General features: G+C 41.8%; 1 protein-coding gene across 2 annotated transcripts; it reads right to left on the reverse strand.

The window, feature by feature from the left end:
* Positions 1–25,685, reverse strand: LOC121617563 (vitamin D3 receptor B). Of its 2 annotated transcripts, XM_041952759.1 has the most exons (10): positions 25,261–25,671; positions 24,898–24,971; positions 13,419–13,566; positions 12,325–12,455; positions 10,859–11,055; positions 10,564–10,663; positions 9,566–9,746; positions 7,853–8,004; positions 6,505–6,621; positions 1–5,849 (listed from the first exon to the last, which is right to left on the reverse strand). In XM_041952759.1, exons 3-10 carry the CDS (start codon positions 13,562–13,564, stop codon positions 5,596–5,598), a joined length of 1,278 nt encoding a protein of 425 aa, XP_041808693.1. In that variant the 5' UTR covers positions 13,565–13,566; positions 24,898–24,971; positions 25,261–25,671; the 3' UTR covers positions 1–5,595. The 2 variants fall into 2 exon arrangements, with proteins under 2 accessions (XP_041808693.1, XP_041808700.1); XM_041952766.1 differs by lacking the exons at positions 24,898–24,971; positions 25,261–25,671 and adding an exon at positions 25,676–25,685.
* Positions 25,686–26,304: the final 619 nt, after the last annotated feature.

Genomic DNA, 26,304 nt, shown 5'->3' on the forward strand with positions numbered 1-26,304 from the left:
ACAACTGTTTATTTTTGATTTGCAAAACATCTGACAAAAATAACATTACATAAACACCAATTTATAATAGAAAAAAGATCTTTGAAAAAAATGAGACAAAAGATAAATTGCAATTACATTAGAATTTAAGTGACTTTCTTTTGATAATTGGAGCCATATCATGCTGACCTACACAGGCAGTTTATGGCAAGTAGATTCATCAGTATGCATGTGTTACAAACATTACATTAAGTGCTTTTGTTGGTTCAGGCATTTTCATTGAATGTGGCATGATTTGGGTTCACAATGCAGGGTGAGAATTCAATGCCAAATTCAAATTTACTCCTTCTAAAAGATCAATACACGTGGCTGACAGAGTACAAAGTAAGCAGCCAATCTCATACTCAGACAACCTTTCCACTCAAATTAAGCTGGGGAACATCTGAAGCCAGCTTCATTAACACCCTCCCCTGTATAAAAAGGGTCATACTATGGCACACAGCTCATGGTAGATGTGACCATGGCGACTTGTTCCTCCTTGTATTCACTGATCAATAAAAACTCTCTTATTTCATTCAGTGTTTACCTGAAGCAGTTTGACATGAATAGAAAAAAAACTTGGTTTTTAATTCACCAAAGTGAGTAGTTGCTCTGTTAATGATACTAGGATCTGAAAGGATTTTTTTCCTCCCCCCAATAAGCACCACTAAGTTGTGTACGTTTCAAAAGACACGATTTTCCAATGAGGCTTGTCGCGCCGCTGGGGGCCGACGTTTTGGACGATGCCTGCATTACGTAGTGTCAATAACACACGACTTGGGTGACGCTCGAGATAAAAAGCAGCATTGCATGGATATTGAGGATTTCACTTCTCCTAATTCCCCTTGTTAGACCAAACATCGGCAGGGAATGATGAAGGTGCGGGGGCAGACTTTAGGACAGAAGGAGAGGTGAAGACACAGAGAGGGTATGGAGGAAATGGCAAACGAGGGGGACAAGGATGGCGTACTATAGAGCAAAGACCATGCTGACAGTACCAAAAGGAGAGCAGACACACCCCTCGTTTCTCCTACTGCCACAAAGTCTTTCTGGTTGTTCCTTCTTTGCAGCTGCATTCACTCCACAAAGTTCTCCCCTTCAGTTTGCCCTTTAGAACTATCATGGATAAGGAGGATATCGGCATCATGGCAACCACATGAATTGCAATTGAAAATTACCAAGATATTCCAAAGCATAGGGCAAAAGGACAAAGATGCAGAGAATGATGTCTTTTCTGGAGGAAATGCAGCCTTACCCTTGCCAGTCTGAGCCCTGTTGGTCAGATTGCAGGCACTATATTAAAAACACTCCTGGTATTTTTGTGCGTTAAAAAAAGGCAATGCTAAGTCTGAGAAGAAAAATAAAAACTGTACAAAAAAAGAAAAAAGAAAAAAAAACCATGAATGACTTCATTAGCTGGAGTCTCCCAAATCTGTGAGATATCTCTGAGGTAATCATTGAAGTATGACTCATTAGACAGCAATAAATACCAACATGAATACAAATATTACAAAAGTAAAAACAGAGGCAAATGCTTAATGCTAAAGCAAAATCTGAGCTAAAAGAGGTAGGTTTTTTAGGTAGATTATGGTGTACATCCATTGTGGACACTCCTTTTTGTAAGAACTACATTAAGTTGATTCCATTACAATCCCTGTCCTACTGGGAGGAACAAAAAAGAAAAAAAAGGAGAAAGACTTGAAAGCCTTTGCATGGGAGATGGCCTACTGATTTCTATGAATGATAGCATGTGTTCTTACAGACAGGATTTGTAATGGTAACAGTTATACAAAAGACTTCAAAAATGTCTACTAACATGATAACCTGTAAAGCTTGCTGGTGATAGTGTACCATAAGTTGTGTATTGCAGGCATTGTTACTGTGTTATGTTGCCGATCTGGAGGAAATCCCACCAAAGATGAAAGATGGCGCCATCTAATTTGTGGTAGATTTCCACTGACGTACGTTTTTCAAGTTCCAGTATTTTAACAACCACAATGCAGAGTTTGAAACTTACGGATTCTGAGCAGCCTACCATGGTGAAAACCAAACAGGAAACTCTGGGGATGCACCATATTTAGATTTAACTGTATTTGCATGTTATGTACAGTAAGATGGGTGGGGAATTCAAAGGGAAAAAGGTCCCAAAAACAACATTTAATCATATATTCAGTCATAAAAGAGTTACAGGGGGTTCCCTTTTTTTTTTTTTTTTGGATTAACCCTAAAGTAAGAATTCCCCTGCGGCACTGACCGAAATCTACTTGTTCAATTAGCGGTTAGACGATACATCCTCATGACTCTTCCTGTTCAGTTTTCATATCCCCAAGAGCAACTCCTCTTTTACCCTGTTCCTGTGTGGAGGGAACTCTCCCCGTGGCACTTACATGTTCACCAAACCTCCCACTGTATTAAACATACACAAATCAACACTGCATCTCTATCTCAAAAAACAAAAGAGAACAAAATCAAACCCATACCTACATACAGAAGTATGTATTCAGAGAAAATCAACACGGTGACTTTTCAAAACTTTAAAAGTCAGTGTTCAGTAACCAAGCACATCATACCCCTCATCAAACTGACATACTATACATATGAGTGGTACTGCCTAAAGACACTCGAGCCTCAGCTCCTTGAAGTTCAATCAGAGCAGGGAGATTTGTGGGACACATGGAATATATATATATATATATATATATATTATATATAAATTATCCCAATGATTTACATGAAGAAAACCAAACTCATTATGATTACTTAAATACGGGAACATCCAAAAGTATGTAACTATCTGTGCTGTGCAGATCTACATGTCCATCCCCGACTGTCAGCTTGCAGATTGTCACAGTGACTGAAGACGAGTTGGAATAAAGCCACAGTGACGGAGAATGGTCTTAAAATTCAATGGTAGGTTTAAAAAAAAAAAAAAAAAAAAACCCATGTGGGCTGAACCAATTAAAGCAACAGCCACCACGACTTCTCAGAAAGCAGTTGTGAGAACGTGTTCGGCTCAATAACAAACATATGCTCTCTCTCACCATCTTCCTCTAAGATCACAGAGTAGCCCCGGTCTGCTGAGAAGAAGGAGGCTCTTGGTCTGACATAGGAGGCCCGTACGGCCAATCACAAGAACAGCTTTAATCGATGTCTTCTGCCACACAGCAGACAGAAGATAAAAAACAACTCTGCTAATGATTTCCTTTAAGCCAAGTTGCCTTTGAGTCAAATCATGTGAACTTGACAGAAATTTGACTTCTTTGGGGAAGTGTCTTGATATGAAAGACATGTCTTCTCATATATATTCACCATAATCCCACATGCAGCAAGCCATACATCACTGGCCTCTAAACCTAGGCATGTAAATTCTCTTGGTAGTTTGGTTTATAAGCCATTAGATGCTGTCTGATGAAGCATAAGCCAAAGATGACAGCAGAGAGAAGGCATATGAATTCCTTTCATATGCAAGCTTATCTTCCAAAAGCCATGGATAAATAGCATATGAGTTTAGGAGGATTATATAACGAGAGTATCCATGGCTCTGGAGTCATCATTTCAATGTAACGTAATGTATCAGGTGTATGACTAGCTTGGTGATCTATATGGCTTATATTATAGAGAGCAGCACGGTATGTTTAGCTTGTCGTCTTTCTGAAAATGAACCTTGGAAATTAGGCAAATACATCAACCCACCATTAAACAAAGAATAATTTGACTGAGTCAAATAAACAAGCAATCCCTGTTTAAGACAATCCTAACTCATTCTTACCAAAAAACATGATCAAAGTCAAAACAAAGAGCATAGTGTCTCAGAACATAGTGATAATGAATCAAGAACAAAAAAAGGGCCAATATTGTATTTGCATATATATTTCTGAAAAAAAAATTAGCCTTGAGAAATATCTATGTAGCCCTATGTACAGCGGTGGACATACCTTATACAGACACACACATATATATATATATATATATATAAATATATATATGTGTCTGTGTGTGTGTGTGTGTGTGTGTACCTGGTATTTACACAATGCAGCCACTAGAGGGCTGCGCAGCATACATCATCAAACAGGAGGGCCTGGGTGTTGAGGTGCGCACCACCACAACCAGGCCCTCAGACATTCTAGAAAATCCACTTCCCTGTCAGAAATGAAAGGGGTGTGATATCTGTGGAGGTCTGAAGCAGCTTCCCAAGCTCTTTGCCCACTGAGCTTACGGTATACTGAGGAGGAACAATTCATGGAATTGTTTTTAAAGGTGAACTGACATATAAAACAAAAAGCATCCATTGAAATTACATCCATATCTATTCCAAGTATGGTTTGCAGCTATATATTAACAAGACAGGCCCCTTGCTTTGGCCTCAATTTACTATTCCAGTTAAATTTGGCATCTTAGCCCTTTAAAATCTGTGAATATAGATACTGTATATCAATACATAGGCTTGAGTAAAAGGTGGTATAACAGTGCTTAGGATACATGTGGTAGTAATTAACTATTTACAGGGAAATAAACATTTAAACAAAAGAGAAGAATAATGAAAAAACAATTTCAAAAGAGCGTAACAAGCCATAATGCAGGCTTGGTTTGATTGACAGTTAGCAGTGTAAAAGTAGCTAACACATTTAGTGGCTAATTCTCACCTCAAAACCAGGCACCCCAAAGTCCTACCAAAACCGCACTAAAATTACAGACTATGTTCTGTACTCTGCTGTAAACCTAAACAATGACATTTTCCTTCATGGGCTGTGAGGCTAGTCAGACATTTTGCTAGCATGTCGAGTGGCTGCACGCGTGAAACGATCCGTGGAGCAGCGCGGTTATTTTTAGCTACTGGAAGCTTTTTGACAAAGTTGCTGACCATACCTTTGGTGAAAGGTGAAAGGCGTGTGTTTGATTTGTATACAGTCATACATATATGCTGCCTTGGAGAGAAGCAGATGAAAAACAAACGATGTCTGAAACATAAAACACTCAAAGTAATGTGCAGGCACTGCTGTTGCTCTGATAAACTGAAATATCATCCGTACTGTATCTAACTTGTTCTGTGTAAAAGTGACTGTTTCACATAGGTGATGCAAATATAAAACAACCCCAGTAAAACCAAGAGGTAGCTCAACTGAATGGCTAAATGAATAACTGAGTATGCTTGTTGTGTTGGCGTGTGCACGTCACGTACACACACAAAATGTCCAGGCATTTGAAGCAGCTGTTTGTTGATTTAAATACAGACAAAATACTGTATATAGGCAGAAGTTGTATGTATGGTTTAATTTGTATTATATAAAGTTTCCTTGTTTACTGTCTCTCTTAGCATCTGCTTGCTCTCCATACAACCTTGGCCTTTATACCGAGATAGACATCTTTAGACAAGACACACATGAAACCATACACCCGACATGTGCACACACGCACATGCACGCACACACACACGCTCCACTTTCTCTCTTCCGCTCACTTCATACCCCACACCTCCGTTTAGTCCATCCAGCACATCCTCGGCTCTCTCCCTCCATTTTTACACCCAGGACTCTTGTCCCCGGCTTCCTCTCCACCACTGAGGCTCAGAGGCGGCCTCTAGGAGACTTCGCTGCCGAACACCTCCAGCACCAGCGGGGTGAGCTGCATGCTGTGCTCCGGCTGGAAGGAGAGCGAGCGGTACTGTTTGGAGTGCTCCTCATTGAGGCTGCGCAGGTCGGCCAGCTTCTGGATCATCTTGGCATAAAGCAGCCGTCCTCCTGGGTGGTGAAGCTGGATGTAGGCCTGCAGGGTCTCTGACAGTCGGTCTTGGAGAGCTTCAATCCGTGCGTGATCCTGAACACCTGGGCGGTCTGTCAAAAACAGGGGGACAGTCTTAAGATATTCATGGTTACTATACAAGCTAAACAGCGAGAGAAATTGAACCTGTTCAAATTGAAACACTATTAGAAAACTCAGAACTACAGAGTTTGTCTTTATTGTGAAAATAATGCCAGAAAACAAACTAGAAATCCATCTTCAAATTAGTAGAAATTAGTATGATCTTGCGTTTGTATTTCTACCATTCTGGTCAGGTGGATTGCTAATTTTAGATCAAGTATAACTATGCATTGTTAATGAGGTGCCTCACATACACAAAGGAATGCAAATATCCACTCACACACGCTTGCTTGCTTGCATAACTTTACTGTACATGCATAATGTGTTCTGCAAATGCATATCACACACACACGAATGCGTGTTCATAAAAAGGCTAATGCTCAACAGACACGAAACCCTTTAAGCAGCTCAGACCTGCACCGCAGTGTGATTTATGTTCAGTGACAGATGAAAATGCTTCAGATAACCTCTAATCAAAATGTTCACACTGATTTTTTTTGCCACAATAAAAGCTACAATGAGCATATTCTCTGTTGGAAAAAAAAGGCAAATAAAATCACTCATGAACAATTCATGATGACCCTCTATATATATATTCCCTCCTCCACACAGTCAGACCTGCCGTACCTGGAGAAAGCAAGCAGATGGCCATGAGCAGCACATGTTCCTCCTCTCGCAGGTTCAGCTTCTTCAAGCCCACCTGGAACTTCACCAGCGGCTCCAGCAGCTCCAGAGTGTGGCCCGCTACGGAGGAAGCAGACATCATTACTGTACGTGCTGCACATAGAACCAGCTCCACACTACATCACAGAAGAAAGGCCCTCTGGGAAATGTTACCATCCCACTTGCCTATGAATTTTTCATTTCATTTCATGCTGTGCGTTCGCATGCTTATCTATTCTCATGGCTGAGAATTTCTTTTAATCAGCAAATTTACACCATTTCTGAGGGGGGTGGGGTTGTGTTTTTATGTAGATGTGTAAAATGAGAAGTCATACAAATACTGATCAGAAGCTTTCATTGATTATCATGGCTTTATGGCTGGGGTTGTGTATTGAACCTCAATGCACTGATAAAATTGTGCCTTTTTAAGATGAAGACAACAAAGCTTATGAGCCCTCGCGACTACACAACATTATCAAACTACAACTTTTGTGGTCGCTGTTTGGACTAAGAGACGTCTTAGTGGCAGAAATTACATGCTGTGTGTGGAATTCGGCACTGGTCTTCCATCCGATTTTTAACACGGATGCATTTTAAAGATTTGTTTTTAAAAAGTTTGGTTTAAAAAAAAGATTTTGATTGGTACAGAGACTTGGGCATCTGAGACTTGTCGTGTATTGGGCATCTTTAATCATGCACAGCAGAAGCAATAACTGCCATGTTTCATAACAATCTTTAGAATGAACTACCACTTTGAAACAAGTAGCAGAATGGATTAGAAAATGTGGAAGAGTAAAACTTTTTTACTCATTTTGAACTAAACTATTATTGATCACCACATGAGAAAACACATTAATATTCAGTCATGACCATGTCAACTATTCAGTGATATGTTAAGAGAAGCACAACAGAGCTGCTCCTCCTGCTCCAGACAGTGGTTGTTTTGTGTGGTGAGCAGGTCAGGAGTGACATTCTTTGGTTGATCCCAGAGAGAGGGGTCTTGTTTGAAAGGCAAATGAAAACCATGCCCACAGGGGCTTCTGCGGACATGTAAGACTGGTTTTGAAGAAAAACGTGCTCTAGCATCCTTTCCTATGGGTGTGTGCACAGGCCGCTGCCAGCAACCTTATCTGTACTTCCACACTAATGATCTGTTCACCTCCTTAACAACAGGCTTCTTCCTTTAAGGCTTCCAAGAAGTGTTAATGTGTAACATGCGCCTTTTCTTCGTTGAGCATTCATGCACATTGTCCTAAACACCAGTTTGTCTTCACAGCTGTCAAACTGTACATATGGCAGGGTTTAGGCTCACCTTTGGTGACATCGCTGATCTGGTATTTAAAGTCAGGCCCACCACAGCTCCAGGACATGTCTTCTAGGTTGAAGCTCTGATTCGAGCGCAGCATGATCACCTCAATGGCGCTGGATTTGAGCAGAGCAATCTGGTCCTCTGCAGTCAGCTCCCTGCAAGGAAAGATATCACCTACTAAGTTAGTGAACCACAAACACTGAATTATTTAACTAATAGTCTTCAAATAACCTTAATCATGGAGTGTTGGCCATGTTTAATTTAACAGGAAACTAATACAGCAACAGGCAAACCAGTAAAGACTCACAGCCAGAACCAGCCCAACCTGTGTGTTTACGCATGTCTTTAGTTCTATAATTAATTTCTAATGATTTCACTTATCAATGGTTTAATGACCACGGGTATGAGGGCAGTAAAAGTCTTCAAGCTTTATTTAGATATATGCTGTGATAGTGCCTGTGTATGGAAAACTCATTTGACAAACACAAGTCAAATCACGGAACAATCCTGCATCTGGTCATGCTATGAAACGCGTTTAAATGTTTAGAACATGAAACCACTAAACTAGCAGGAGACATGAGCTAAAACCTGCAGATCTTGAGGGGAGGTCTGGGGTGTTATTCAGGGCTTAGGCAGCAGATCATAAGTGGACAAACATTCCAAAGGTAATCCGACCACGTCCATCACTCGCTGCCAGTGGGAACAGCAAATTTCAGGAAATACAGGCCCCGACTCGTTTTAGCCTTGACTTTGGGGTGACCCCTGAGACACTGAGCATTCGTCCCTGTCAACGCACTGAGAGACAAACACGCTGAAAGGCAACGGTTGCCATGTGTGGAAGGTGGGGAAGAAACAATGAAAAGGCCTAGGGCCAGCCATCGTAATTTTGTGCTTGTCTCTCACAGGCATATTTTTCTATCTACTGCACTCTATTTTCTACGTTAAGGTTGTACATGACAGTCGAACATTTGATTGCTCAGTACTAGAGGATTGTCTCCTCTAAGGTTAGGCAATCACCCACTAACATACTTAAATGGCTGAACTTCACACTAACAACATGACCGTGGCAAATGTATAACCTCGTCCAGTAAAGGAACAACTCAACATACGAGATTTTCCACAACGTGTCAGCTCTCTGCAATATACAGTCTATCAGTAGTCTATGGCCTTTAGACCACAGCCATCACTGTGGCACAATATCGACTCATTGTGCAGGAAAACAAGTAGGTGTACAAAGTCTTCGCCACACATTCAGGTAAAAAGTCACTCAGAGACATGTAAATAAAAAATACGTGAGGAGGAGTTCTGAAAATTCCATCTGTGCGTCTTTGTTTAGGCAAAGGTTGTATTGTGCCAGGAATATTCTAGTACATCCAAACAAAAAGTCAACAAAGAAAATTTGAAGCTTAGAAAATACGTACACTCTCATCTATCTCAAGGTCACAGTGATGTGCAAAACAGCACAGGCCAAGACCCAAATGGCAACATGTCGCCATTACTGTTACGTAATCATTCTGCTAACCAACATGTTTTCTGGCCATATTATATTGGTCCCTGTGAATTGGGTAGGACAATCTTTTTGCCATCTAATAGGCCGAGGAGTCACATCGTCCAGATCCGGTGGATGTTTCCAGCCAACATCGGATGTTCACAAGTAATGCAGAGTGATAATCGAAACTATGGCGCACGCGCACGCACGCACAAACACAAACACACCTGAACCCAGGGATCATCTTGGCAAAGCCGATGACCTTCTGGATGCTATAGGAGACCAGGTCAGCCAGGTGGGGCAGCATAGAGAAGCTGGAGCCCTCCTCCTCGCTGGAGTCAGGGCTGCTGCCCTGTTCGTGGTACATCATCAGCAGGTTGTTGAAGTTCATTTTGGTGTCTACCGACTCTGCAGCGAGTAAGATGAAGACAGCGGAGCAGAGAGGGGGAAAGAAAAGAGAAGAAGAAAGCAGAGAAGAAAGGAGAGAAAAGTGGTCAAACAGCAAAGCACAACAATGTCACACTATTCCTTCCTGAATAGACTCACTCTGTCCTGAGAGAACCAAGAGAAATCATGGAATACAGAGGGTTTGTTGATGGATAGGATCATCTGAAAATGCATGGGTCAGGTCAGCACGTGTCAGATAACAGCTACGACAACATGTAAGGCATGCACAACTAGCTGGGGTTGTTTCGAGTCATTCATCTCTGCTGAGTGTTGGCAGCAGGCCACGTGACTGCGTCCCTCGCTGTGTTCACTCCGTTAGTGACGGATGCATTAATGAACTGATGTTTACTAGTAGGAGTCAGGTGCCTGAGGGGGGAGAACAGGTTATTCACTGAACATTCACTGAATTTCTACTGGATTCTCAGTAAAGCAGCGTAAAAGATAGTATATAAGCCAATATGTGTCCATCTGAACTGGAAAAAATACCTGTCTTAAATCAAGTATGAAATCTTTTGATATTATTTTTCTCGAAATATGTCTGTCACATGTGTGAGATGTTTTCCTTTCGACTGAAAGTTAGGTTGTTATTTTTGATTATGTCAGTTATAATTCTAGTGTGGTGACAGACGTCATTCTTCTTTGTTTCAATATAAGATTTGTTTTCTGGATACTTTCAGGGTGACAAACTAGCACAGGACAAACTGGCTAAATTGTAACCCTGGAGAGTCATTGTTTTCTCTTGATTTTGAGTGGAGCCTCCACAGTGTGTGTCTCTTACCTGGAGAGTGACTGAAGGAGTCAGAGGAGGCATCAGAAAGAGAGTGGAGAGAGGCGGCTCTACTAGCGCTACGTGTCACTGGGCCCTCGCGCACAGGAGGCTGGACAGGAGAAAAGTGCACATAAAAAGACCCGACAGGATTCTTAAATGAGGCCAGTCACCAAAAATAAAAACCAAAGTGATGAGACAATTGATGGAAATTGTTGTTGCTGAAAGCGATCTTGGAATATTTTACATTTGTGCAGTATTATGCAGTTTTATTATTATTTATTATTAACTGTATTAAGACACAAACCCTGAAGCGACAGAAGTCAGAATAGGAGTCGTCATATGTTTTGTGGTGCGCCTCCACCAGCGTCGTGATGACCTGACTCTGTTCTTCAGTGAGCCGGGGCCGCCGCGCCTCCCTCTCTGCTTCGCGCTGTGCCTCCTCGTCCTTCCTCCGTTGAATCAGGTCCTTCTTCCGCTGTACTTCCTCGTCTGTCAGAATGACTGAGGGTGCAAGTGTAAAGAGACAAAGAGGGAGACTGTTAGAATAATATATACATAAACTTCAGGAAAAATACGTTTTTTAGATAAGCACACCAGTGCACCTAATGCATAGCAACATACAGCTTTTCAGTATGTACTTGTGTTTTACGTTGTTATGACAGCTATGTCAATGTAGTGTTGGGTGGAGTGGTGGTGGTGGGGGGGTTGTTATTCTCTAGAGGAAGAGAATGGGAGGGGACGGGTCCATATGGAGACCCCCGCTGCACTGAACAACTGAATGCATTGTCTTTGTTCTGTTCGCTCCTTGTTGTTCTAGCCACTGAATTAGCTCACAGAGACAGAGAGAGAGAGCAGGAGACAGAGAGGGAGCTGGGTCTCAACAACATGCTGCTGTTTTTGCAACAGCAACGCCACTGGCACCTGTTCACATACAGTAAATCGCAGAGTCGGTGCCACCGCTCTTTGGGTATTCCCAGAAACACTCTGTGGAGAGAACATTCAGCTGGAAGTGAGAGGCCTTTGCTTAAAAGAGGCCCGTGGACAATATCCGGATATCAGGAGAAACCAAGAAAAAAAATGTACCTACTATTTACAGACCATGAAAATAAACATGACTGTGTGGAAAGAAGAGGCCTCGCTAGATTGTACGTAACAGCAGGTGTTTAAACTTCAGATGGAGTATACTTACTGTATACAATGTGGGGAGGCTCCACTAGTTCAAATAGAACATGTAAACACTCTAATGGGGGGAAAGACCCAGAGATACTTGACCCCAGCCCAAATATTACATAATATATACAAGAGGGACAGTAGGCCCCCAAAACTGCAAACAGCAGTTGTGTACTTTTTTATTATTCAACCAAAAGAAACAAGAAAAGTAGATTTATTTATATACAGTAGTTTCTTTAATTATATACAGTAGTTATGCTAGTTATATAATCTACTAGACCGTTTATTCTTGTTTATGTGGGAAGGTGGTCTCAGATGTATTCAGGGCACAGGTTTCATCCATAATCAACAGTATTGGGCAACCACAAAAACTCGTGTCACAAAAACCTTTGACCCAATTATACTATCCTATAGTATAGCAATTCATACTCATCAGTATAATCTTTTATTGTAAGTGGTATGCATGTAACCCAAAGGGCCACACTGAGATTAACCTGTAATAAACTTAAATAACTCAGCTATTTACATACATGCAGTAAATGACATGGTTTAAGGTTAGAGTATTGCCCTGAAGACATATGGGTCACCTGTCATACTTACACTCTTTCATCATGCCAATGTCCACACAGCGTTTGAGCCGGCATGCCTGGCAGTGGCGCCTGTTGTCCTTGGTGATGGTGCAACTGCCGTTAAAGGGACACGTGAAGGTGGCCTTGCGCTTCATACTGCGCCTAAAAGAATTCCATATATTTTACAGTCCGCCAAAATACACAGATGTATCAGTTTACAAACGTAAGGCATTTTCAAGAATTCAGATGAGGCTCTGTGTGTCTGAACATGTACTAGCGCTTGCACAGAGCTCTGTGCATAGTTATTTAACACACACGCACACATGCACCTAAAAGTGTTTAGCACAAATAATCATGGTAGAACTGGATAAATATTTCTGCCCTTGAAGCCTGGGACTGAGTGAAACAGCATAAATATGGATGAGTGCCAAGGAATCCAGGGGTAAAAGACGAGTCTTGCCAAATAGTGACGCAAAGAATAATGATTTAGTCAGTGATGGATATTCATGTATGACCAATTATACACAGATGTGAGCAAAAACATACGGATAAGCATGCTCAGTGAGGGTTCAAACAAGGGCCAGCTGAGACGAGGAAGCAGATTATCAAAACATCCGTCTTTTTAATCCTCTCCCTTTAAATATCAACACTGCTGAGTGGAACTGCGCAAACAGGCGGACACATCAAACACACACACACGAGCGTACAAAATCATGACTCGCTCTAGTTTTGTCTATAGTTAAATTGAAAACTTGTGTGTATCAATGAGTAGACAGCAGCTGAGGCATTAACCACAGCAATAAGCTCATTTGTATTCTCTGCCTGCTGCTGGGCATTAGTGTGAACACCAATGTTGTCAGTGGTTTACCATGTGTTCTTATGTAACTGTGGGTGATAATTACATTTAACGTGTGAGTGTGTGTGGGGGTGGCCCTTATGTGTGCAAGTTCAGACCTGTGTTTGTACATTAAAGTGTACATGTGTGAACTTGGTGAATGTGCATCTTTTTGTTTACAGCAGGGTGACTGGATCTATTGTTCTGCTACAATGCCCTATTAGTGTGTGGTATGTCAATTTGAGTCTGCTAAACCTCATATCTGTGACTTCACATCTGCACTTATGTACCTGAAAAAACCCTTGCAGCCCTCGCAGGTCATGGCGTTGAAGTGGAAGCCGGTGGCTTTGTCACCACACACGCCGCAGATCCGCGGCACATTCCTATCGAACTCATCGGGGGCCAGAGTGGACGTACTCACAACCGTGGACTCCATTACTAGACAGAGAGAGGGCAAAGGGAGAAAGAAAAATAAGAGAGAGGGGGAAAAAACAGATGAAATCCACTCCTGGTTATACAAACTGTTCACTTGCTCAATAACTTGAAAAACGAAAGAAAAGAGAAAAAACATGAATCAGGCTGCCAACTTCTGACATCTGAAGTAAATTTAAGAATATTTTCTCAAGTTATAAACTGCTCAGTGTTGCACTTCACAAGATATGTGAGAAAAAAATGATGTGTCATCTGTCACCTGTTTTTTTTCTTCCAACATTGCTGTAAAAACCTGACAACAAAGGGAGACACATGCCTTTCCACCTGTCTCCATACCAGCCAAACAGCGTCCCTTCCTTTAGGACTAATGTAAGTGTTTTTGTCCTGGTGCAAGGAATGACAGCCATATGAATCAAGTGGAAAAACCGTTGTTCCACTCCAAAACACTGGATCTGGGTTACATTTGATTACTTAGTGCTCAGAGTATCTATTTCACTTAACAGCCTTGTGAGATGGACGGAAAAAAAAGGCATGTCACCACAAGGCTAGCATCCTCATAAACAAACAATCACTGTCCTTTTCACAAAGCTCCTTTCTTATTCTTTCCTTTGCTTCCACTGCAGAATGAAAGCAAAGCAAATGAGGGAAGGAGATGTAGGGTTGAGGGAGGGGAGCGTAACTAAACCGACACAAACCTCAACAAACTCACAAATCAACAGCCAATGAGGCAAGAGCCCAGCTGAATAATTTAAAATGTTTTGACAGATCACTCCATCACTCATGTCTAATTAAAAAACTGGTCCCACTAAAATTCTCATACATCCTTCTCCTGTAAATGCATCAGCTGCATTCTTATTTCTGTTGTTTTTAGATTTAATTCAACAGTTAATATGAACAATGTGCCTTTAAGCCAAATTCTGTTCCTCGCCACTTCTATTAGCAGGACAATGTAGTGCTCACTAAAACAAAGGGTCAAAGGAAGAAAGGAAAACAGAGGATCTAGTCATTGCCTTACTGCTGCAGGCATCATGGACAGGGACGACTCAAGCTTCTACTGTATGTTGATGTCTTGTTTTGCAGCACCACATGCTTCAACCAGAAACATCTGATACAATGTTTGTTACAGTCGAGCAAAACAGTAAATATGCACACAACAGACAGTGGCAGCGACTGAGACCAATGTGTGTGCAGGGAATGCAGAGGACAGGTTGGACTGAATTCTGACACAACAAACCACACAGAAACTCATAGGTTGATGGGAAAACACACGCCGGCTTCATCACTGAGCTCCTGAAAAAGTTGATATGAAGAAAACTTAAAGCACAGCAGTAATGTCTCACATCATACACAAGTGAAAAAAATATGTATTGGGTTAAATCGGGCATGTCAAACCTATTCCATACAGGGCTGTGTGGCTGCAGGTTTTTGTTCCAAACAATCAAGGGATCACTTAATTATCAGCTGAAGACTGATCAGCTGATTAAATGAGTCCAGCCTGGTGTGCTCCTCCTTGGTTGGAATGAAAACCTGCAGCCACACGGCCCTTTGTGGAATAGATTTGACCTGTCTAAGTTAAATCTACATTATAAAGCCTGACCAATGTAACATTTTATTTGCACTCTATGGAAAATCCACATTTATTGTCACTCTGCATACTGACATTGTTTTGTATTGTTATGATAACCAACCTGCCTCAAGTGACAGAATCGGTGCAGGTGTTTTAAACTCTCCTGTTTTTGCCAGTTGTGTCAGTGCACAACTTGTTTCTTTTTCCCACCCTCCCTCTCACACATCCCTTGTGCAGAAATAAAGCACACACGTTGAGTCAAAGGTCCTTCAGAGTGACAAACCAGGCTACGAAAGCTGCACTACTCATCAATCACTTTAAACAAATTTCATGTCTCCATGACAGTGCTACAATAGAGTTTATCCATGGACACATCAAGATAAGGCCAGGCTATTTATAATACGATAAAACTTGCCATTCAGGTGATGTAATATGAATAGGCACAGGTCACACTCACACTCTGTCTCACCTAAATACTCACCTAAATAATGTGAGTAACTCTCAAGGATGTATGAAATCACCAAAAATGAAGTGAGACCCACTAGGACAGGATAGTTAAATTCTAAAAATACTGTTTTCTGCAACTAGGGTTTATCAAACTGTCTTGGTAGAAGAGCCATGGTTCTTTAATAAAACTGATTTCATGGAAAAATACAACTTCTATGTCACTCACTCAATGATATGACTGCCGGTGTGTCTGTCCAAGAAGAGTTTTCAGAATGAGCCAGGATATTACAGAGTCTTGGACCCTCCTGCTGTGAGGGTGTCGAAACCCCCTTGTGTTGTTGCAACCTTTGCTCTCAACCTCATGTAGGATGTCTGTTTAAAATGATTACTTTGATAGCTTTGTATTGTGAGTAGTTGTATGAGCTGGCACATAAGCACAGACATCATGTCAGGTCATGTCATGTTTGATATCAAAAGGAGACCTTCTGGAGTCATGCTAATGTTTACAGTGATGACAAGTTATCAATAAACAGAGTACATCTATAACCCAACAGAAAAATGCAGGGTCTATGGCTGGTTTAAATATATATCTAGTCCTTTTGGCAGGTCTACCATAACAGCTACAAAATTTTAATCGCTATCGTGCAATGTAATATTACACATTACTGGCTGGTATAAATGGCAGACTTCTTTGTAAAGCATAAAATCTATTCCATTGCATGGAATAGATTGCAACATGTGGCCTCTTGCTTGTTTACAGTCAACTCTGTGCGTTGCCTAGCCAACAGTTTGCAAGGCTGTGGTAAAGATGTATGCATGTGATGATGTAGGATACAAAACGTCACATTTCTGGTCAAAAGGAGAGACACACTCGCTTTTAAACATGATAAAACACTTGGATCTCAACAGGTTTTGGGATATGCGCAAATATCGCAACACCAACCTTTTAAAGAAAGTGGTTGAACAATGAAAAAGGGAGGTTGTGTTTGTTAATCAGAGTATGCACGGCTGCATGTAAATGAGAATATTGGTGGAATATTTGTTTCCATTAGCCATGTAAACAGCTTTGTAGTCTTTTTTGGAACAAGGGCAAAAAGCTGAATGTTTTGTGCATGTGAACGAAATCACTGTGAACCAATAGGAAAAACACTGATTTACCTTACTACTGTCATCAACTGATCAGTGAAGTCTGTCCTCTGTGATTGCATTCAGCTTTGACAGCCCATTACGCTAAATGCACAGCAGTATTGAGAGGGCACTAAATAATGCAGAGGGTTATTAGACCAGATCTGTACTCATTCCATTCTCAGGCACGCAAAGCCAGGAAACAAGTTTTCAGTTTTAGGCATCAACAGACTCTTACTGAGTGATATACATATTGTGTGTACAGTATTTGGCAGCATCAATCAAATCTACCATTGCAGAAATAATGCAAAACATTACTCATGTCTCATGTGTTACACTGGCATTAAACCTTAAGGATAACAGTAACACTGCGATTTCTGATTAGCTTACAGGGTTGAGTACTGCTCTACGACGGGATATCAAGTATGGATTTTTTCACCTGACGGCTAGCTAATAGAAGCCGATATGTGTAATTACAACATTGATAGGAAGCATCTAAAGCTAATGTGCTTGTGGATTGTAACTATTTTACCAATTAAAGAATCGCTGCCATGTGTTTTGAATAGTCCATTACAGCAGGAGGGAAATTATGCTTTGCCACAGACTGTATTAGTTTAACATCCAGATCCAGAAACTTTTGGAGCTAACAATTGTTGACCAAGTCTGTGTTGGAACCAAAACTTTCTCAGGTGGTAAACAAATTTGTTACTCCCTGCAAACAGGACCAGTGTATTCTGGGCAGAAATGTGATGTTAAGAACACACGGAGCACACAGAGCGACATGAGAAACTGGCTACGGTGCAAAAGAGGTTGGACACGTTTCTATGGATGTTTTACTATTCCGGGTCATCAGATTTACCTTTTCCACATTTTCTTCTCCAAACCAAACCTTTCAACCAACTGCTAACATGTTACGCATTTAGCAGGATGTGTCTTTTGTTGTCTATTACACTTCAATCAAGCCAACATCTAAACCAAGGCAAGAAACTTCCAACATCTGCCAAATGTTAACTAAAAAGGAAGGAAACTTGTAATATTTGCAATTATAGCAAAAAAAAAACAAAACAAAAAAAACCCAAATGCAAGGCGTACGTACTATATTACTGAACATCGCTGACTGGTTTTTACTGGCAACAATATTGGACTTGGGATGGGAATTTCTTGTAATGTTATTAATGTTCAAACAATATGGCATACTTTCCTAACCTGGGGTGCCAGACGGTTTGTTGCACAGAGCGATCTGGGAAGTCGTCCTTGGAAACTGTTCAGAAAAGGGCAGGCACTTTCACTAGCTAACTTCAACCAAACAGATCAACGAACAATATGACGCGGTGGCAGAGCGAAACTCTTTCCAAAGCTGGTCGGGAGAAGAGCAAAAATATTGAGAAAAGCCTTCCGTGCCATTCTTTGCTCTTCTTTCAATGAAGAAATACTCTCAGGTTCGATATAACTTATGCTACAGCATCTATGCTACTGGATTCTCTCGCTGCCATCACAACCACACCTGGAGCTGCCAGCAGTTCCTTACAGGATGCTGATTGGTCAAATTGGTTTAGCCACAAGCAGATAAATGAAAGCCTGGGAAGATGGATTCTTGCATTGCGTGATCTTGTGAATCCAGCAGCGTTGCACGGTAACAACTTTCTGACTCTTCGATAAAAGACAAAGAGAGAGAGAGTGGGTTCTTAAGCAAGAAAACACTCAACCACTCTTACTCCATTTTCTAACTAGTTCAATGTGATTATGCACTAAAAATTAATGTATGTTAATTCATACAGGACCATCCAAAACGGATTTCTGACTTTCGTCTAAGGAACTGCTAGACATTTCTAGACAACTTCTTGGATTTTTGGTGCTCATTACAGATATAACATTACTACATATAGTTGTCAAAATGACTTTTTCTTTCTAGTCTCCCAAAGGAATAAAAGGATAAAAGAGGATGGACAATCCTAGTCTGTGAATGGCCATGAAAGTTGCACTTATTTCATGTGTAGTGGAGAGCTACTGAGGGTAATTAAAGTAGCTCATCTCAGCCACATGACTAGTATAAGTTGGAATAAGCTTACACCAGCTGAATGAGACAAATCTCTTGAACACGAACAACTTATATCTGCGCGGGGTGGCTGTTACGCTGGCTTTTTGAACATGCTTTCTCCCCCTCAAAGCTGTGGTAACGGTGTGCATGAGTGGTTTCACAGTGGTGTACATAACTGAAACATTAAATACTTAGTAGGAACAACAAAAATTTTCAACAATGGTGGGCACGTAGGTACTCTGCTTATGTGTCCATTAGACCTCACTCAACAGATAGTTCAGACAAGTTCTCCTCTACTGCCGTCTGAATGGCCATTTGCTGTTTCCAGTGAGAGAGAGGAAGCGCCAGCCCACGAGACACAGCAGTGACAGCAGCGTAGGAGGGAGGGAGGGATGCATGAGAGAAACGGGACAGGGAGGAGAGGAGTGGAGGGGATGCCGGAGAGATGGAGTAAAAACAGACAGGGACATATACATAGATACAGCGAGTAGGGAAGGGGTGACCTCTTTGTCATAGTGACGGTCTGTGTCACAAAGCATATCCTGCTGTGGATATGAGAGAGAAATAGTGATGAGGAGGGGACAAACGGCAGTGGCCCAGAGAGAAGCCATCAACACAAAAAACAGCCTGTGATTTGGAGTTTTTGTGATTTAAAAAGACGGCTATAAATACACAGTCATGAGCCACTTCAATTACTGGCTAAATATAAATAAATGTCTCATCTCTGTGACAGCTTCTCATCTTGAGAAGTATCGGGGGGGAAGCAATTTGCTATTCATGGTGGAATCACATTTATAGTATGCTTTATTTCTGATGGTGTTTCTTCACTCCCATTTTAAAAATCAAGGGGCTGATTTTGGTGTCGTGTTGTTTGCTTGTGTGCATGTCCACTTGTCCATGTGACCATGAAATATCTGTGGTGGTCAACTAAAATGGGCGTACGAGAACGACCGGTAAGGATATATTTAATCTTATTGTTTATCACTATTGTTTATTTCAGGCACAAGATGATCAGATCAGGGAGCACCACATCTGTCAGCCACCACACCCCCCTGCTCGACCAATGAGTAAGACAGAAGACCAGGACAGTTATGCAGTTTTTGGGATTTGTAAGGGAGGTTGGACAAAACCCAAAATGCAATAACAAGGGCAGCAAATACTGATTTTTCTAACTGATTAACTTGATTACTTCCTTGACTAATTGCTTCAGCTCTAGTAAAAGCACTGATAATATGGCAATTCTTTGCAGAATGCAGCTGAAAGAAAAATTGAGCTCAAAGTGTAAATAAGTACATTTTACACTGATTGCACCTTTCACTCATTTAGGTAAGAATAAATTGATGGACTCTCTCTAAAAATCTGTAACATGTACTAGAAGCTGGGAGTTTGGGAGTCTGACACAGCGGCAGTGGCCGATGAGCAAGAGATGAGGCCTGCTGTAATTATACACAGTACCGCAAACTGACTCTAACTTGTTATTTTAACTGGGTGGTGAAAGCTGCAAAATAAAGACATTACCCCAATCTTGGTGGCGTAGCAGGAGGAGAGGCTAGGGAGTTTCCTCTTCTTTTTACCCAACAAACTAGCGGAGGGAGAACAAGCGCTATTTAGCATGCAGTGGAGCAGTGACTCATCTTTTCCCCCTTTGATTTATTCACATCATGGCTGAAATGGCACGCATGTGTCTCATAATCCAGGGACTGACGTTCAAACTGGTCCCAGGTTGCATTTAAAGATATGACACTGTCTGCAGGAGCCAAAATGCTCAACAGTTGATAGGTCGTCAATTCCAAAGATAAAGGGTCTGGTGCTCTTGGTGGTCTGGACTGAATTAAGATCAACATGTCAGAAAAAACACTTGTCTTGTCATATAAAAGAATAGCTTACTAATAACATGAGCCTCACCTACACTGTATAAAAAGTCCAGTGATTATATATTTATTAATGAACACCTGGCAAATGTTTAACTCTGGTTGAGCTGAAGGAATATCTGGCCAATTTCTGCATAATGTCCTCAGAAAATGACACAACCTGTGTCACATTTATCAGTGTAAATCATTTGCACCATCTGCATCCCAGTGTCCCAAATGGATTCCTCTAACTTGCACCTTATAATTAGTTGACACTAGATGTCAATCAATGTGAAATTAAGTCTCGATTACAGATGGTGTGAGCCTAAGGAACAGAGAGTAGAGACTTGTTAAGTGCTAAAATGTGAAATTGTAACACATCCTGCAGACGATGTTGTACAATGAGTGTCGTCCTTAGAACACAGGATCTGTGTATCACTGCTGCAGTTACTGTTTCTATAGTGAGTTTGAGCTGCTGTGAGATATTCATACAGGGATATGTGCCAAGGTGGACCATGGCAGGAGTCCAATACCACTCATAAGGTAGCCTATTCCCTTCTGTTCTACTCACCATTTCATTTCAAGCTGCACCATTGTCTAAGTATGTGATTACCAAACAGGAAAGTGGCCATTGGTTTTCCTTGTCAGGTGCCCTGTTACTTAGAGAAAAGACATAATTGAGACCTCAGCTGTGAAAAACATTTGGACTGCAGCCCAGATGTTAGATTAACTTTCATCAAAGTCAATATCAAGTGATTGTAAAAACTCACCATCCACCAACGCCCACTGATGAACAAACCTAATTAAGTGGTGCCATTAGTGCCTGGGCGTTGAAATGAAATGTGATTTAAGACAAGATATAACAAAGTAGGTAAAGAGGAGGATCCAGACAGCATTTCAAGGAGGGATCATTTTAACAGCACACAGACATGCAGAAGAGAGAGGGGAAAGCGGGAAATAAAAAACCTCTGGCATCACGTCCCAAGAATGTCAGCAATGAGCTTACAGACCACATCCCAACACATAAGAGTCAGAGTCGGAATCACATCCAGACCTATAACAGCACTGGAAGAAAGAGAGGGATCGCTGTGGAACGCCTGAGTGGGAGAAAGAGGCCCTCTGACAGTCCAATGAGCATCCTCCGTCCACATCACATGACGCAATCCCACAAATGGTTCTGAAATTGTTCCATGCTGCCAAAAGTTTCTTTTAAAGGGAAAAAAGAGAGTGGGAGAAAGATTTAAAGGAGGAAAGAGAGAGAGAGGGAGAGAGAGAGAGAGTTGTGGAGAGGGTTGGAGGGAGAAAACATAAGGCGATGTGTTTTACTGCATACCTCGGGCTGGGTCACTACGAGTACAGAAGAGACATAAAACAAATCAGATCTGAAATGACCTGAGCTGCAGAGAGAGCTGAGTCTACAATTGAAAGGCATGGGCTTGGGATTCATGCATAGAAGAACATATAGGTCCACAATAATGGCAGAAAAGATGGTGAAAAGGGAAATTTCAAAGGGGGAGGAAGGTGGGAGTGAAGGAAACAAGTGCCATTAAAAGAAAACATGATCTGGGATTTGTGACAGAGGAAGTTTAATTCAAATCTGGTTGGTGTTTAGAAATTTCCTTTGGAAGAAAAAAAACAATACATGGAGAGAACAGATAGTGGAAAGAGAACAATGGACAGAAAGAGACAATGTGGACCTTACAACAACAAAGTAGACAAACTGAGTCTGTAATGCAGCTAAACAACTGGCCGAGCAGACTAGTCCAGTCCTGTCCCTTCGCTTCCCTCTCTCATTCTCCCTCCCGCAGCCTCCATGGTTCTATCTCATGCTCTTTTCCTACGATCACAGGGAGCATGTTACAGCAGCAGTAATAGCACATGACAAGGTGACCTGTGCCCCACACAGGATGGGCTAAACTGGGGTGGAAGGGGTGGGGGGTCCCATGTCCCGTGTCCAACCCTATGGTCTCTGCACCACCACCACCACCACCACCACCCCCCCACCCCCGCCCAGGCCCCAGTGTTGGCCTGCAAGGGGAGAGAGGCAGTGACGGCAGCCTGCCCCCTTATGCTGGGCCCCTTGCTGGACTCTGGAGAGGGGAAAGAGACGAGGCAGGGAGAGGCCCACTCAAACACACACCAAAAGTCCTGTTAATGTCTATGCTGAATTTGACAGAGACTGCGCATTTTCAAGCACACAGAGTCGCGCACGCGGAAAGCCAACTGGACAGAACCGGACAGACAACAGACATGCGGTTGAGGTGGGTGCAAATGCACTTAGCCCACAAGTCAAAGTTATATAACCTCCATAAAATGCTGTCTCTCTTTCTGGAAATACTTTTCTTAACAAAGCAAAATATAAAAAAATGGCCACCATTTGTATTTCTACTAAAAAGTCAACTTTTAAAAGGGGAAATATATATATATATATATATATATATATGTTCTAAAATTGTACCTGTAATCCAGTTATAAACTGAAATTAATTAAAAAATAAATCTTGATATTCTGTACATCCACTGCCCTAGATACCAAATAGTGACATACATTTTGCTTTCCAAGAAGAATTCTTTTTGCATGACCTGTGCTCCATATACAACAAATATTACCTGTGTGATGTTTTTAGCCTAGAAACCATCAACCACAGGAGGTAATTGAGGACCCAAAGACATTAGGGGGAAGTTAACACTTCATTAGTCTCAAAAGCAACTGAACATATGTGGCAAACAGCATGCATGCACAGAGTGCGTATACAAGTGGGTACATACAGTTAGTACAGCAGCCTCTTTCTTTCTATAGGGTTACATGTTAGAGGAAGCGACCAATTACTGTTGTCACGAAAGGGGGGAGGGGCGGGGTTTTTCACTGTACAAGAGACCTAATGGACTGTACCATTACCACAGCACACAGCGTCATGAAAAATCTGCTGCTGTTACAGTCTGTGAAGACATAAACTGAGCCCATTTTGGAGTTCCTCGTTGCAAGTCCATGTTCAGTCCTACTGATAAATTAATTGAAAACTGACTGAGAAGCTGAAACATACTTGGTCCTCATCTGGGTCAAGTCTCCCATACTGTCCTAGATAACACAGGTCTCTTGTAAATTTCAACATCCTATAAATTCAGAACATATGTGACCATCGATCTCAAGTTCGTCAAGTTGTTGAGACTAAAACCGGCCAATATAAAAACAACATCCTACGAGCTATTTTTCAAGGGTCAAGTTGTTTCATAAGCAGAAATGGATAGGTGTGAGAATTATGGCACTAGGCTCACTGGGAAAAAGGCAGGGTATATACCCCTTGCTGTTAGCTGTATTTGGTCCCTTTAGGTTTTCTTTTATGTGATGAGCAGCAGGGAGAGAAGAGGAACTGGAACCTGTTTAAATTTCAGACCTAAGAAAGACAAGACACTTCTGTAGTAATGATGTCATTATCAGCCCGCCGCTCAGCTCTCCATGACTATGAAGGGAGAGGTTAAGGTGTGAAAATACTATACTTGGAGAAATATAAATAATTGTAACTAGCAACTGTGCGTGTTTGTGAAAGTGACGGCGAACTCCTTCCGCGCTCAGATAAACTGTCATACATGATCTAATACATGTAATGTGTAACTGTTACATGACAACTGAGACAGAGCTTATCACTGTTTTATGATGTGTTTATCAACAGTTATATTACACTGTGTTATCAAGGGTGACAAAACAGCCAGCAGGTAAAACTGATCATTTATGGGGGAACTTTTCACTCTGTAACTGTATGATAAAATGCTGTCATTTGGACGGAAAAATGTTCAATACCTAAATGACAGGTTTGACAAATTCCTTTTCAGTCCTGCAGATTTCATCTCAGCCCGTAAAGTCAGGTCTATGGCCACTAGTTTTATGATATAGCTCATATCTTGACAGGTCACATCGACCAAAGTTTTTAAAAATACTGATATTTTTGATTCAGAAACTGCAAATGTTATCACTCTGATATATTGGTACTAAAGTCTTATCCATTGCAAAATTGATAATAGCTCATGCATCACTCAGTACCTTATTTCTGAAAGATTTCTTTTCACATGTATGATGAGAGTATGTATATATAATGCATGTCTCATAACCAAAGTACCATAGTTGTGAAATCATGATTCTGCAACAATCCCTGGAAATCTGTGCAAAAACGTGTAACTTCGACGCAACACCACTCAAGACTGCGTTACACGTGAACAGATGATTTCAGAGTGTCCTTTCAAAGGCAGCACTCTATTGGTGTACATGAGTGCACATAGTCAGGTATGACTTAAGGCAAAAGAAAAATGTCTCACCTGAGGTCTTAGCATGCCCTTGTACAACAGGTAAGACTTGAAACCTTTCTTCAGTTTATCCCAAGTTGTTAATCCTGTTCAATAGAAAAGCAAAATGGCATGTCGCAAATCACTGAGGGGGGCTAACTTATACCTGACCTGCAGTTGCTCTGTTTATGTAACACTGAACTATTTTCAACAGAAACAAACACATTCAAGGGTAATCATCATACAACTGTACGGCGAGAAACATGGGCAAATACATCGGTTAAACAACACGCTTAAAATACGGTAAACTTGATTCTTATGTGGTCTTGGGCAACAGAAATTACATCAACACAAGTCCCGACTTCAGAATTCCTCCTGTGCATGCGAGTTTCATACCTCAGCTCAACTTTTCCCCATCAAGACCGAGTTGCTTTTAATCCTCTTTACTCGCCGTTTGCCGTCGTCTTCATGCTCGCGCAGAGTGCGTCCCCTCCATGTTGACTGGGTGGGTTAGCTTCGAGGAGAGAGCACGGCGTTGTACTAAACTCAGAAATGTGAGGAGACTTGGGGAGAAAACGTCAAACTCGTCCGCCCTTCCAGACGTTGGCTCACACAGCGGCGCTGGTAGTAGCTAGCGTTAGCGTGGCTAGCTGGCTGCTTTAACCCTAAAACGCGGTACCAAGTTCAGCCAGCGTATTAACCGTTTTGCGGCCGCGGCCAACAAACATCCAACGGGAAAAACGGCTGATGGGCAACTGGGTATCACTGACGGGCAAACGTACGCGCTAACATAAAGAAAACTCAATCACACCTACGATAGTCCGACGAGAAATACCCCTCCTTCTTCAGGACCCAAATAGATGGCCATTACTTTTTTGATATGCACCGCCCCCTCTTCAGGAACTCTACGGGAAAGAGGGATTTCCCCCCCAGCCCCTCCGGTGACCAATCACAGGTGGGCTTGGCGTGTCTCCCGTGTTGTGATTGGTGACATTTCGGCATAGTCCGGCTCTGTTTGGCCGGTTCCGGTGCCCATAAGGCGTGGAGCCGCCCTCTCAAACAGGGGTGTGTCGTGACGTCAGAGGTAACGAAGAGGTAAACAACTTTGACCGCGTGAGGTTTAAAGCAACATCGTTTTGCTTCTGATCTGTGAATCAACGGGCACCCGGGGTGGGGATCACCGCGCTAACATTAGATACGGTGTGGTGTCTCGATGGGTGCAACGCGTCCCGTTGAGCTCGTGTTTCCCTCTTACACCCAAGTGTCTTTGTTTTGCAGCTACAGGCTTTGCCCCACATTTGAATTTTACATAAGTCATAACACCGCCACCATCGATATCACGCAGCTGAAATAACACTAGGAGTTCTGTCTGGTCCAAACTCTTTCATTTTAACCATTTTCCATCACGATTTCTTTGACACTTTGCAGATGTGTGCAGTG

Source organism: Chelmon rostratus, chromosome 2 (genome assembly GCF_017976325.1).
Source record: "Chelmon rostratus isolate fCheRos1 chromosome 2, fCheRos1.pri, whole genome shotgun sequence".
In the NCBI taxonomy this organism is placed as follows: domain Eukaryota; kingdom Metazoa; phylum Chordata; class Actinopteri; order Chaetodontiformes; family Chaetodontidae; genus Chelmon; species Chelmon rostratus.

Coding starts and splice junctions, on each gene's coding strand:
- LOC121617563 (XM_041952766.1), bottom strand. CDS start 13,564: ATGGAGTCCACGGTTGTGAGTACGTCCACTCTGGCCCCCGATGAGTTC. Junction 11,056..12,324: donor CATTGGCATGATGAAAGAGT/GTAAGTATGACA, acceptor TTGCACCCTCAG/TCATTCTGACAGACGAGGAA. Junction 10,664..10,858: donor CTGACTTCTGTCGCTTCAGG/GTTTGTGTCTTA, acceptor TCTCCTGTCCAG/CCTCCTGTGCGCGAGGGCCC.